Below are 12,766 nucleotides of genomic sequence, written 5' to 3'. Positions count from 1 at the left end.
ATTTTAAAATATACCATAACAATAAGACCTAAATAAATGAAGTATATACCATGTTTATGAATTGGAAGACCCGATATTGCTAAGATGTTAATTCTCCCCCATTGATCCAAAGATTCAATGCAATCCCAATTAAAATCCTAGCAGCTTTGTTTTTCTAAAAATTGAGAAAGTGATGCTAATTTTTTTTTTTTTTAGTTCTACCACTTTATTGCTACCAACCCATCTCCCTCCACCCTTGTGCACACATGCTCAGTCATGTAACCCCATGGACTGCAGCCCGCCAGGCTCCTCTGTCCATGGACTTTTCCAGGCAAGGATACTGGAGTGGGTTGCCATTTCCTTCTCCATGATGCTAAAATTTGTACTGAAAAGCAATAGACTAAAATAGCCAAAACAATTTTGTGAAAGAACACAGCTGAATAATTCAAATGACATGATCTAAACACTTACCATAAAGCTACAGCAGGAGTTGCCGAAAAATGATTTTCATGTTTTTAAACAATTGAAAAAAGAAACAAAGGAAAGTATCTAACAGGAATTCTATAATAGCCCACCCTTTACAGAAAAAGCTTGCTCTTTGAGCTACAGTAATCAAGACACTATTGTATTGGTAAAAATATATACACATAGATCAATGGAGCAGAACAGAGTCCAGAAATAGATTCACACATAGATGGTCAGTTAATTCTTGACAAAGATATTAAAGTACAATAATTGAATGGAAAAAAGATAGTCTTTTTCAACAAATTGAACAGGATCAATTAGACTACCACATGCAAAGAAAGAAAAAGAAAAAACAACCTATGCTGGGAAACAATTTTCCATGGGTGTCTTATATATCTGCACATCTTAAGAGTTAGACACTCAGTTCAGTTCAGTCGCTCAGTCATGTCCGACTCTTTGCGACCCCATGAATTGCAGCACGCCAGGCCTCCCTGTCCATCACCAACTCCCAGAGTCTGCTCAAACTCATGCCCATTGAGTCGGTGATGCCATCCAGTCATCTCATCCTCTGTCGCCCCCTTCTCCTTCTGCCCCCAATCCCTCCCAGCATCAGGGTCTTTTCCAATGAGTCAACTCTTCGCATGAGGTGGCCAAATTATTGGAGTTTCAGCTTCAGCATCAGTCCTTCCAATGAACACCCAGGACTGATCTCCTTTAGGATGGACTGGGTGGATCTCCTTGCAGTCCAAAGGGCTCTCAAGAGTCTTCTCCAACACCATAGTCAAAAGCATCAATTATTCAGTGCTCAGCTTTCTTCACAGTCCAACTCTCACATCCATACATGACCACTGGAAAAACCATAGCCTTGACTAGACGGACCTTGGTTGGCAAAGTAATGTCTCTGCTTTTTAATATGCTATCTAGGTTGGTCATAACTTTCCTTCCAAGGAGTAAGCGTCTTTTAATTTCATGGCTGCAATCACCATCTGCAGTGATTTTGGAGCCCCCCAAAATAAAGTCAGTCACTGTTTCCACTGTCTCCCCATCTACTTGCTGTGAAGTGATGGGACCAGATGTCATGATCTTAGTTTTCTGAATGTTGAGCTTTAAGTCAACTTTTTCACTCTCCTCTTTTACTTTCAAGAAGCTCTTTAGTTCTTCTTCACTTTCTGCCATTAAGGGTGGTGTCATCGGCATATCTGAGGTTATTGATATTTCTCCTGGCAATCTTGATTCCAGCTTGTGCTTCATTCAGCCCAGCGTTTCTCAGGATGTACTCTGCATATAAGTTAAATAAGCAAGGTGACAATATACAGCCTTGACGTACTCCTTTTCCTATTTGGAACCAGTCTGTTGTTCCATGTCCAGTTCTAACTGTTGCTTCTTGACCTGCATACAGGTTTCTCAAGAGGCAGGTCAGGTGGTCTGGTATACCCATCTCTTGAAGAATTTTCCACAGTTTATTGTGATCCACACAGTCGAAGTCTTTGGCATAGTCAATAAAGCAGAAATAGATGTTTTTCTGGAACTCTCTTGCTTTTTCGATAATCCAGCGGATATTGGCAATTTGATTTCTGGCTCCTCTGCCTTTTCCAAAACCAGCTTGAACATCTGAAAGTTCACGGTTCACGTATTGCTGACGCCTGGCTTGGTGAATTTTGAGCATTGCATTACTAGCGTGTGAGATGAGTGCAATTGTGCAGTAGTTTGAGCATTCTTTGGGATTGCCTTTCTTAGGGATTGGAGTGAAAACGGACCTTTTCAAATCCTGTGGCCACTGCTGAGTTTTCCAAATTTGCTGACATATTGAGTGCAGCACTTTCACAGCATCATCTTCTTTCAGGATGTGAAATAGCTCAACTGAAATTCCATCACCTCCACCAGCTTTGTTCGTAGTAATGCTTTCTTTCTAAGGCCCACCTGACTTCACATTCCAGGATATCTGGCTCTAGGTGAGTGATCACACCATTGTGATTATCTGGGTCGTGAAGATCTTTTTTGTACAGTTCTTCTGTGTATTCTTGCCACCTCTTCTTAATATCTTCTGCTTCTGTTAGGTTCATACCATTTCTTTCCTTTATCGAACCCATCTTTGCATGAAATATTCCCTTGGTATCTCTAAGTTTCTTGAAGAGATCTCTAGTCTTTCCCATTCTAGTCATTCCCATTAGAGTTAGACACTAATTGCCCCTTAGCTACAGATTGTCTTTTCAAGGATATTTGTCCATGAAGCAGTCTAGGGATAGTGTCTATCTTCAAAATAAAGGGTCAGTTTGTTTACTGTCCAGATAAAAAAGATAATGTACTTCTCTAAGACAAATGTTGAGCAGGTTTGCTTGCAGCCTTTTATGAAAGATTGTGTGTGTGCATTCGGTCATGTCTGACTCTTTGCAACCCCACGGACTGTAGCCCACCGGGCTCCTCTGTCCATGGGATTCTCCAGGCAAGAATACTCAACAGGTTGCCACGTCTTCCTCCAAGGGATCTTCCCAACCCAGGGATAGAACCTTTGTCTCTTTTATCTCCTGCATGGCTGGCAGATTCTTTACCGCTAGCGCCACCTGGGAAGCCCTTATAAAAGATTGATGTTCCCTAAACTTGGGGTTCCTCAGCAGTCATACAAATCCATTGCCTGTACCTCTTTGTACCTTATCCACTGCTGACCTTTTGTCATAACCCCTGTGGGACTTAAGGGACAAGAGGAGCCAATGCAAACATGAACCTTATGCTGTTTGCTGTACTGTGATTCACAGAATTCTTTGTCTCTGTCTTAGGAGTCTTAAATATTTTGCCAGCATCCACTGAAACTACAACAAGGGAAACTTTTAGCTTGTAAGTGCGGTACATGAATGTTCACAGTAGCATTATTTATACTAGTCAAGGTGTAGAAACAATCCAAATATCTAGCAACTGATGAAAGGATAAACAAAATGAAGTGTATCCATATGATGGAAAGTTACTCAGCCATAAAAATGGAATGAAATACTAACACATGCTACAACATGGATGAATCTTGAAAACATTATGTAAGTGAAGAGCTAGTCACAAGAGATCACACACTATGATTCCACTAATGTTAAATGCCCAGAATAGGAAACCTATAGAGATAAAAAGTAGATTAGTTGTTGCCAGGGGCTTGAGGGAGTGCACAGCAATTGCTAATGTGTATGGAGTCTCTTTTAGGGGTGATGAAAATGTTTTATATTTAATTTGTGTTGATGGTTGCACAAATCTGTGAATATATTGAAACCACTAAATTCATCCATTTAAAATACTCAATCGTACCCACTCCAGTATTCTTGCCTGGAGAATTCCATGAACAGAGGATACTGGCAGGCTATGGTCCATGGAGTCGCAAAGAGTTGGACACAACTGAACAACTTTCACACACACACACAATGATGTTTTAAAAAGAAGATAAGGTTGGAAAACTGTACTTGTCTATATAAGTACTACACTTTAAGAAAATCTGAATCACAGAAATGAGTTAGAAACAATAACCTGGGCAGGGACTGGACTTGCCACAGGGCCCTGAAAATGTTAATATTAACTAACATTTTTAGGCTACTTTACATTTTGAAAGTATAATGTTAACAAGATCATAGTATAAAAAAGAATACCTATTTCTGTACATTTGAGTTCTTACAACCTGCATGCATGTATGAACATGTCTATATGTAGGTACACATATGCATATGTCTCATCATTATTAAAGTTGATTCTAAATGAGCTAGTTGCCAGATGACCTCTTAGCCTGTACACGAGTTAGCTATGTAGCTGCAGTTGTTGGTCACAAAGTCCAGGTTCCTATTTCTGGGTCAACCTCTCCATCACACAATCAGGTGACCAAGAATTTGGCCCCAAGAACCCTCATCAATGTTTTTCAAAGTTTGGTCAGCTGCAGATGGAATCAATTTCCTGGAGCCATGACGCAAAATCCAGTTATGGGCCTGGGACTCTGCTATTTTTGGCTACGTCTCACAGCTTTCATAATTTCAGTTTCTTGACCAGGGACTGAACCTGGGCCATGGCAGTGAAAGCACCAAATCCTAACCACTGGACCACCAGGCAACTCTTAAGGAATCTGTTATTTTAACAAGCTCCTCAGGTGATGTAATCTACACTTAATTTCGGGGAACCCCAGCTCTGGGCACCTATTGCTGACTGATGTGAAGAAGCTGAGTCTGTCTGATTTCACAGGTCTGTTCACATTCTTCCCAATAACCAGGGTAAGAGTAGCATGCCTCCCTACTGTTAACCACAATGGACATCACTGAGCCTGGTGCTGGTTTTTGCAGGCACAGTCACTTGTGAGACTGCCTGATATTTCCATTCTATACCTGTTTTCTGCCTGCTAGAGGCCCTGAAGTCTCAACACAAGCTGCAGAAGCAGGAGACAACTCATTGGTTGCTTTGCTCCTAAGCCTCACAATACTGGACCCACACTGAAGCCTTGGATCCTGGATTCTAGGCTCAGGTCTGTACTCTAACCCACATTTGATGGGGAAAGATGGGGAAGCCTATTAGCTCAATAACTTCCCCAGGTTGATGGAAGTGCAAATGGTTTCCCAGTTCCTATACCTGAATGAGATGTGAAATTCAGCATTTATGAGCTCGTTTGTCAGTGGGTCTACCTGACCCTAGAACTGACAGCAGAGTCAGGCTAACTCACCTGCTCATTTCCTCCAGACACATTCATTATGGCTCCTGCCAACATCTTTTGGAAATACCTGGTTAAAATCCTTCAGTGGCTCCCCATTCCTTTTAGGGCCTAGACCACAACTCCTTCCATGATCTACTGTCCTTGGTGATCTTTGTATTCTTATCTCCTCCACTGTTCCCCTTCTCTAGGATTTGTCATACAGATCTTGCAGTTCTCTCACCAGTTCAGGGTCTCCTGCGGTGCCCTACTTCTTTTACGTGTAGTTAACTCCTGTAAATTCCTCAGCTCTCCAGTATCATTTCCCTGACCCCCGAGTCTGCATCAGGACTCTTGCTTATTCATGCTCCTGGCACTCTGAGTCTCTCTTTTATTAAACTTTGTCAAGGCTGAAAACCTTCCCTTGAGCAATTATTAAGTATTCACTAATAATGTCTATCTCGCCCAGCAGACTAAAGTTCACTAGAGGAGCCCATTCGTTTGCTCTCATACCATCCTAGCACCTAGCAAAGGGCCTGGCAAGCACTCAGCTGGATAGCTGGCCGGTTTCAGGAAAGCAGGCCATAAGGTGGGTGGAGTGTCAAGGCCTCTGGGAATGGATAAAAGTAGACCCTGAGCAGCTACACCTGTAAGTCTTCGGAACTGTGGGCAACGGTCCCGCGGGCCAGGTGCTCGGGGAATGCCCAGGTCAAGGACGCAGTAAAAGCCCTGACTGACATCCAGCTGCTGAATGGGAGAGGGCCGTTCTTGCTCTGTGTTTGGGAAGGCCTCCGTTTCCCTACTGGTTTCCCACCGGGTCCAGTGAGAACTGCCCCTGAGTCCCTGAGGTAGAGCCACTCCAGAGGCGCCGGTTGCAGGTCTGAGGAGCCGGTTCGGGCTGGGTGAGGCCGCCACGCCCGCCGAGGGCGCTCCAGACCAATCCTCCTGCGCAGTCGCGCGTCGCCCGTGCTCCTCTAGCCGCAGAGAGGTGGCGCAGTGCACGTCGGGAAGGCGGTGGGCGGGTCCAGCCTTTAGCGGTGGAGGGCGCCATGGTGGGTGGCGAGGCGGCCGCTGCCGTGGAGGAGCTGATCTCGGGTGTGCGGCGAGCGACTGACTTCGCTGAGCAGTTCCGCTCCTACTCGGAGAGCGAGAAGCAATGGAAGGCCCGCATGGAATTCATCCTGCGCCACCTGCCCGACTATCGCGATCCACCCGACGGCGGCGGCCGCCTGGACCAGCTGCTGTCCCTCTCCATGGTCTGGGCCAACCACCTCTTCCTGGGTTGCAGGTGCGGACCCCTGCCGGCTAACTGACCCTGTCCCAACCCGCAGCCCTAACCCCAGGGCTAACCCCGTCCCCAGTCTCCAACCGTACTAGCCAGGCCTAAGGCAGAGGCCCACTTTAGCCAGTTCTTGAAAAGATACTTAACCTCTCAGAGCTTCGACTTTCTCATCTGGAAAATGAATTGTGACTACAGTATTAAAGGATGAAAAGCACTTAGCACAGGCTGTCATCTAGCAAGAAGAGCCCTATACATGCTAGGCGTTCGAGTTTGTATTATTTTGTAATAGTTTGTATTATTACTGTAACTACTTTAAACCATCCTCTGAGTGCATAATTTTAAGTTAATTAGCTCTTTTCTTCCACGTGGCAAACGTGCAGGGACAGAAACTGAGATCCCCAGTTTACATAAGCAGCTAAAGAGAGGGAAAGAGACTTACCTAGGACCATGCAGCTTCTGGCTGGATTGGTGGATTTTACCATATATGGCAGGATGTAGTTTGTGGCCCTTGGCTTTTTCTCTCACATCCTAGTCTGCTGGACCCAGTAGCAGGAGCAGTCTTTGCCTCTCTGCCTTTCCTTTTATGAAAATAATAAATGCCTTCAAGGAACTGTGTTTGAAATGCTTGATATGGCACTCTACCACTCCATGAAGCGGGTGGCAAATCTTTAGGCTCCATCCTTTTATTTAGCATTTCCTGAAATTCTGTTAGGATAATGAAATGACTTAGTTGACTTAGTTCTGGTCTCTGTGCTTCTTATAGCTGTGTGGTCACATGGCCCTCAAGTCCTAAGCCACTTGCTTTTGCTTTCAGATTTGGGGAGTTGCTGGAACAGAATTTGGGGAAGCAGTGCCTGCTGCATCCCTCCCGTTTCTCTGACTTCCAGGTGCCCCTAGTAAATTTTAGTTATCAAGATGCAAGATTAGGCAAAAGTAAGAATATTGGACAAATGAAAAAGTAATGTTATTTTCATTAGATCAGTATTCCACATGTTCCAAAAAAAATTGGCCCTCATACCATATCCATGAATACGTACTGCCAGATGTACAGTGCCTGTATTTTTGTAAGTCTTGTTTTGTAAATCTTACAACACCTGCTCTGTTGGCATTCCTAGTGCTGCTTCTGTAGCCATATGCGGAAGAACTATTTTCTAACTTGATGTTGAACATCTATCGGTTTCCCCAGTAGCATCAAATTGTTCCTCTGAGAGTTGAGTTTATAGTCCAGCTACCTGCAATTTCTTTTTAGCCCACAGTGACAATAATTCTTCCAGGGTTTTTATCTTACTACTTTTTATTGTGCAGTTACAACAAAGACCTTTTAGACAAGGTGATGGAAATGGCTGATGGGATTGAAGTGGAAGACCTGCCACAGTTTACTACCAGAAGTGAATTAATGAAAAAGGTAAACAGGAGTTCCAAGTGCATTTGAAATGGTATAGAGCTAATGGCCCCTGCCTTTATGGTGATGTATTAGAGTGTATTGTTTTCTGAATGTTCTTGTTTACTACCCCAATCTAAGCCCTTTGATTTTATTCCTCTGTAACTGGTATAAACCTTTTCATAACCAGATAACAACTCAGTAGGTAAATTACACATTGTGGGTGGAGTAACATATAAATTCAACCTCTTTAGTTCCTTTAGGAACATTCTCTTTTGAGCTTTTTGCTTGAATTTTAAGAAAATGTTGGTTAGAGTGCTACAGTTTCCCACTTATTAAAAAATCTTATTGATAACATTAACTTATCCTTACCCCAGTGGTTGAGGACACCACCAGACTTGTTTGGCCTCTGACTTGTTGATGGAAATGTGGATGGTGTGATATCCACACATCATAACTGTTTCCTATTCTGCCAGGCTTGGTCTGATCTGAGGCTGTGAATTTTTTCCACAGTGAGCTGTTGCCTAACAAGCCTTCTATTTGCCTGTGGGGGCAGGGGCCATAGAGTGTGGCAGAAGAAAGCTCAGAGGATACCAACTGCTTTCTACTGTCTCCCAAGATAGGCTTTTTCTTATTTGCCCTGGTCTCCTTAGGAATTAATTGTTTCCTCATCCCCCATAGCACTTCACCCAGACCTTTTTTTTTTTTTAAATATTATTTTATTAGTTGGAGGCCAATCACTTTACAACATTTCAGTGGGTTAAGGGCACATGGTAAGCTTCTTGAGAGATGAGATGGTGCTTAAGATATTAATCCTTTTAACTCTGAAACCTGATATAGGCATACACTAGAGAGGGTGCTCAGAAAATGCTTACAAAATTGACCAAAAGAGCGAAGACTGCTAGCCTCTTTTAGCTCTCATCTCAGAAACACAGGCAAACGCTTGCTTCACCCCACTTGGGTCTTGTTTTGGGAAGCAGGGCATAGAAAAAGGTTCCCTTCAGTGTGGGTTTCGGGAACTAATCAAATCTTCAGCTGCCCCGAACGTACTTCAGCCCCAAACAGCAAACCCCACTTGATTTCAGATAGTTTCCCTTTAAAAGTATTGTTTTTCACCTGCATCTAGAATCAAAAGTTTCAGGTTGAGTTCAAGGGGCTATTTTGTTTTTCATATCAGCTGTTAACAGGGCCACTGTTTGTAGCCAGGGAGCCATTGTGAATTGGGAATTTGTGACTTTTGGAATTCTATAAAATATTAAAAACAACACAACAAAACCTGGGGTAAGTCCCTTAGTATCCAGGTCATGAGGTTCCTGGGGCCCAGGCATGGGACAGTTAGATAATTTCTGGCCACCTGATTGCACCCCATGGGTTAGGGCAGGCAGGGAATAGGGTGAGCTTTCTTTTTTTTTTTTTTTTTTTTTTTTTTTTTTTAAATTTTAAAAATTTTATTTAAAAACTTTGGCTTCCAAAAAAAAAAAAAAATGTTGCTTCCTACACCTGTGACTCAATTTGTTTTGTAAATAAGTTCATTTGTACCATGTTTTAAGATTCTACATATAAATGATATCATGTGAAATTTGTCTTTCTCTGACTTAGCTTTCTACCAGCTTTAAGATTTCATGACAGTACCTATTACTGCCTGTGATTATGCTTAGTGCAAACTTATGGTTAATATGGGGGAAGAGGGAGAGGGATAAACTGAGAGATTGCAAATGCAAAGTGAAGTCACTCAGTCGTGTCCAACTCTTTGCGACCCTACGGACTGTAGCCCAACAGGCTCCTCATCCATGGGATTTTCCAGGCAAGAATACTGGAGTGGGTTGCCATTTCCTTCTCCATAGGGTGAGCTTTCATTTCCTGACTGCTCATGGCAATTCTTTCCTTGACTTTTTGCTCCTAAGAGGTGGTCTGCCCTCTCCAAGATCTTTTTTTCTCATAAATATTATATTTCTCTCTTTACAGTCATGCTGGGATACTGGAGGTCATAACACTTCATGATTTTTGGGTTTCAGACTCCAGATGAGACTAAGGAGTTTTTGTAATTAACAAGCATGTCCCTAACATTATCCATAGACCAGAGTGAAGAAGTATGTGTGTGTGGTGAGGGGAAGAATTTCTAAACTGTTAAAACATTTTGTAAAGGGGTCTGGAACCTCAAAAATGTAGGGAACCCCTGTCCTGGGTTCATTTTTGAATCCCTTGTTCATTTTTGACACTTAATGCACAGTATCAGCCTCCAGAGTAGAGTCCTCAGAGATGAACTCTGGCATCCCTGAAGCCAGCTCTGCCATCAGACTAATCACTGGCACCTAGTTACCTGGAAGAAGCCTTCAGGGTAGCTGCATTTCTATAGCACTTTTGGATTATGTATGTTTGAACTTCCTTCAAATAAAACCTAGGTTTTTTTTAGTAACCGAGTTTAATTTTAGACTGTCAGTGTCACTAAAAATGAAGCTAAGTAGATTCTGAAAAGTGAGATACTTGGAGCATGTGTAGTGTTTTGCCAGTTGGTAAAGAGTCTTTTAGATAAGCCTGTCCTGTGAATGAGTCATCTCACCTGTTCCATGACAGACTGTGGTGTGTTGAAGGCTGTCCCGTCTCTTCTGAAAGCCACCCTGCATGCCCACTGGAAAGAGAGGCCTGGGGGCTTTGCAGCAGTTTGTGTGTCTTGCCTGAGGTTTTTGCATGTAATAGAGGTTGGCAAACATTAAGCACCATTGCCAGCCCAGAGACAAACAAAACGAAGAACCTTGATGTTGAGCCATGCACTTGAAAAGGTCAGTTATGGTTCTGCCCAGACTTGATTCTTAGCTCTAAGAGTTTTAGTTGGGTTTTGAAGCTAGCTACCAAGTGGAAATGAATCGCCTGGTATCATTGGTATCCAGAGACTGGATAGTGAAGATTACTTAGAGACGTAAGATGAAAAAAAATACTCTATGGCTGTTTGGCACTTTTAAGGCCAGTAAAACTGAGGTCTGTCCAGCTTTTTTTTTTAAGGAGGGGGCAGTGTGGGCAAATCTGAAAGAAGAAATGAGCGTGGCACTCTGACAGGTGGTATTTGTCAAGACAGTTGCAGTGTATGATTTTTCTTTGGAAAAAAGGGGATTCACACACAAATATATTGAACAATCTGAATTATCTAACGGCCCTCCCAAGGTACCTACCAGCAGAACTTTGTGATCGACCAGTTCACCCATTAATGAGCAATAATTTATCAAGTGCAGCCCCTCACTCAGGAATGGTGTTGTTACTATTTATATTATTTCCAAGGCATTGTCTTAAGGAGAAAAAGCAGTGATTGACTAGGAAGTTATCCTTATTGGCCAAAGAAAGAATCTGTCCACTTAATAACTCCATTTTTCCTGAGAACATTTTTATCCAAGAGGGAAAATGGCGGTATGGAAAGTGACTAAATATGAAATGTATAAGAGAAGTTAGAAAAGTGTGCTTGCCTTTCTAAGAATTTCTCTTGTACATTATATCCAGTCTTGGCAAGCTCTAAAGTAATGGAGCAGCCACTCCACTGATGGAAGATGTGATTCTAGTAAGATGGGAAGTATTTGAGTATTAAAAAGATTTTTTTCAGCCTGCCAGAGTAGTTAAATCAGGTTTTGTCTTGGATCCTAAGATAAATGCTCTGTGGGGCCAGCTTTCTTTTTCCCTTTATCCACAGAAACGGAACCAGCCAGAAGAGCTGTGTCTGACCCTACGGGCCAGTCTGTTGCCTGGTGCCCAGCATGAGTGAATCGCCTGCCAACACTAGTGTCAAAGAGCAGATCTGAAACAGCCAACGCCAGGGGCAGCTCTGCTGCTGCTGTAGTCTTGGTCTGTCCCATTGGAAACTGAAGAGAGGGCTTACGGGATTCTCTTTCCCTTTGGAATAAACGTGGTTTCTTTAGGTGATAACTGCATTCTCCTCAAAGGAGAAAGACCTCTTATATTTTGCTCTTGCTGAGGAATTTTGCTTCTTCACTTCTCAAAGACTGATATGACTGGCTTATGCCAGGAAATAGGTCATACCTTGAAAACTGATTGCTAAAAAGACTCTGATTGACTCACTTGCACTGCTAAATGTTAAGGAAATCCATTCAGATACGTGACAGCCAAAATGATTTCTTTACACCCTGCGCAAAAGTTGTCTAAAGCCAAGTTTAAATTTACCAAAGGTGCTAGAAAGTACCCAGAAAGAATGTATCTGCTTCAGACATGCGTTTACAGTTTCTAATAGTGTGAAATTCAGAAACACATAACCTTTACATCTTCTAAATATCCTGAGTCAATGTGAAATGTTGTGAATTACTACCTGGATTCAACTGATTTTAATTTAGAACAGTAAAGGGTTTGTGTGATTCTGTTTTTAAGCCTTCATTGCAGAGCATGCCATAGAAAAAGTTATTTTTTAAGTATTTCTGTTATCACTGTAAATTGTGAACATTAACAGATCACAGGTGACAAAACAAAAAATCTGGCTTCCAAATGGATGGTATGGTCAGTTTTTTGCTCTATCTTCTGTATACAGTAAAATCTTAATAATTTCTGAGTCTACCTACATACCATCTGGGTAGAACATAAAATTTGTATCACTGCTGTATTTTTACTTATGAATTTGATTCATTAGACTAAGTGGCTACTAACTTTTTCTTTTTTTCCCTAGCATCAAAGCTAAGGCAGAAGATTCATCACATTTTCATCATCAGTTACAGGCTTGGAAGGAGGCTGGCATGAATGCAACATTGACCTCAGCGGCCTCTTAAGACTCTTGGTATTAACAACATGTAGGAAAGAGGCAATTGGAATGAAAGGGAATCTTGTCTGGATTGGCATTTTTAAAGTTCTCATTTCTCTAGTAGCTATCATTGTAAAAGTATGCATGGGTATTTATGTATTTATAAATCATGCCCTCTTATTTTTGTTGGTCAAAATGTTTAAAATGCCTATTTTTTTTTATGTTGATGTAAAAATGGCAGGTAATGAATTATACACTTTGGATTTTTCAACAATGTACCTTTAAGTGTGA

General features: G+C 42.1%; 1 protein-coding gene across 3 annotated transcripts; it reads left to right on the top strand.

Annotated features, from left to right (window-relative positions):
• The first annotated feature begins 6,101 nt into the window (after positions 1 to 6,101).
• Positions 6,102 to 12,766, top strand: CDKN2AIPNL (CDKN2A interacting protein N-terminal like). 3 transcript variants are annotated; one of them, XM_065918557.1, is made up of 3 exons: positions 6,102 to 6,371; positions 7,671 to 7,770; positions 12,404 to 12,766. In XM_065918557.1, the coding sequence occupies exons 1-3, from the start codon at positions 6,133 to 6,135 to the stop codon at positions 12,413 to 12,415; spliced, it is 351 nt and encodes a 116-aa protein (XP_065774629.1). In that variant the 5' UTR covers positions 6,102 to 6,132; the 3' UTR covers positions 12,416 to 12,766. The 3 variants fall into 3 exon arrangements, with proteins under 3 accessions (XP_065774629.1, XP_065774628.1, XP_065774630.1); XM_065918556.1 differs by lacking the exon at positions 12,404 to 12,766 and adding an exon at positions 11,423 to 12,382; XM_065918558.1 differs by lacking the exon at positions 7,671 to 7,770.

Source organism: Muntiacus reevesi, chromosome 1 (genome assembly GCF_963930625.1).
Source record: "Muntiacus reevesi chromosome 1, mMunRee1.1, whole genome shotgun sequence".
NCBI classification, from domain to species: domain Eukaryota; kingdom Metazoa; phylum Chordata; class Mammalia; order Artiodactyla; family Cervidae; genus Muntiacus; species Muntiacus reevesi.
The sequence above is the reverse complement of the archived record's forward strand: the minus strand, read 5'-3'. Positions and strand labels throughout refer to the sequence as shown.

What these genes read in the sequence shown, in the direction of transcription:
- CDKN2AIPNL (XM_065918556.1), top strand. Translation starts at nt 6,133, where the DNA reads ATGGTGGGTGGCGAGGCGGCCGCTGCCGTGGAGGAGCTGATCTCGGGT. An exon ending in CACCTCTTCCTGGGTTGCAG is followed by an intron (nt 6,372 to 7,670) that starts GTGCGGACCCCT and finishes TTTATTGTGCAG; the next exon opens with TTACAACAAAGACCTTTTAG. An exon ending in GAAGTGAATTAATGAAAAAG is followed by an intron (nt 7,771 to 11,422) that starts GTAAACAGGAGT and finishes CTTTATCCACAG; the next exon opens with AAACGGAACCAGCCAGAAGA.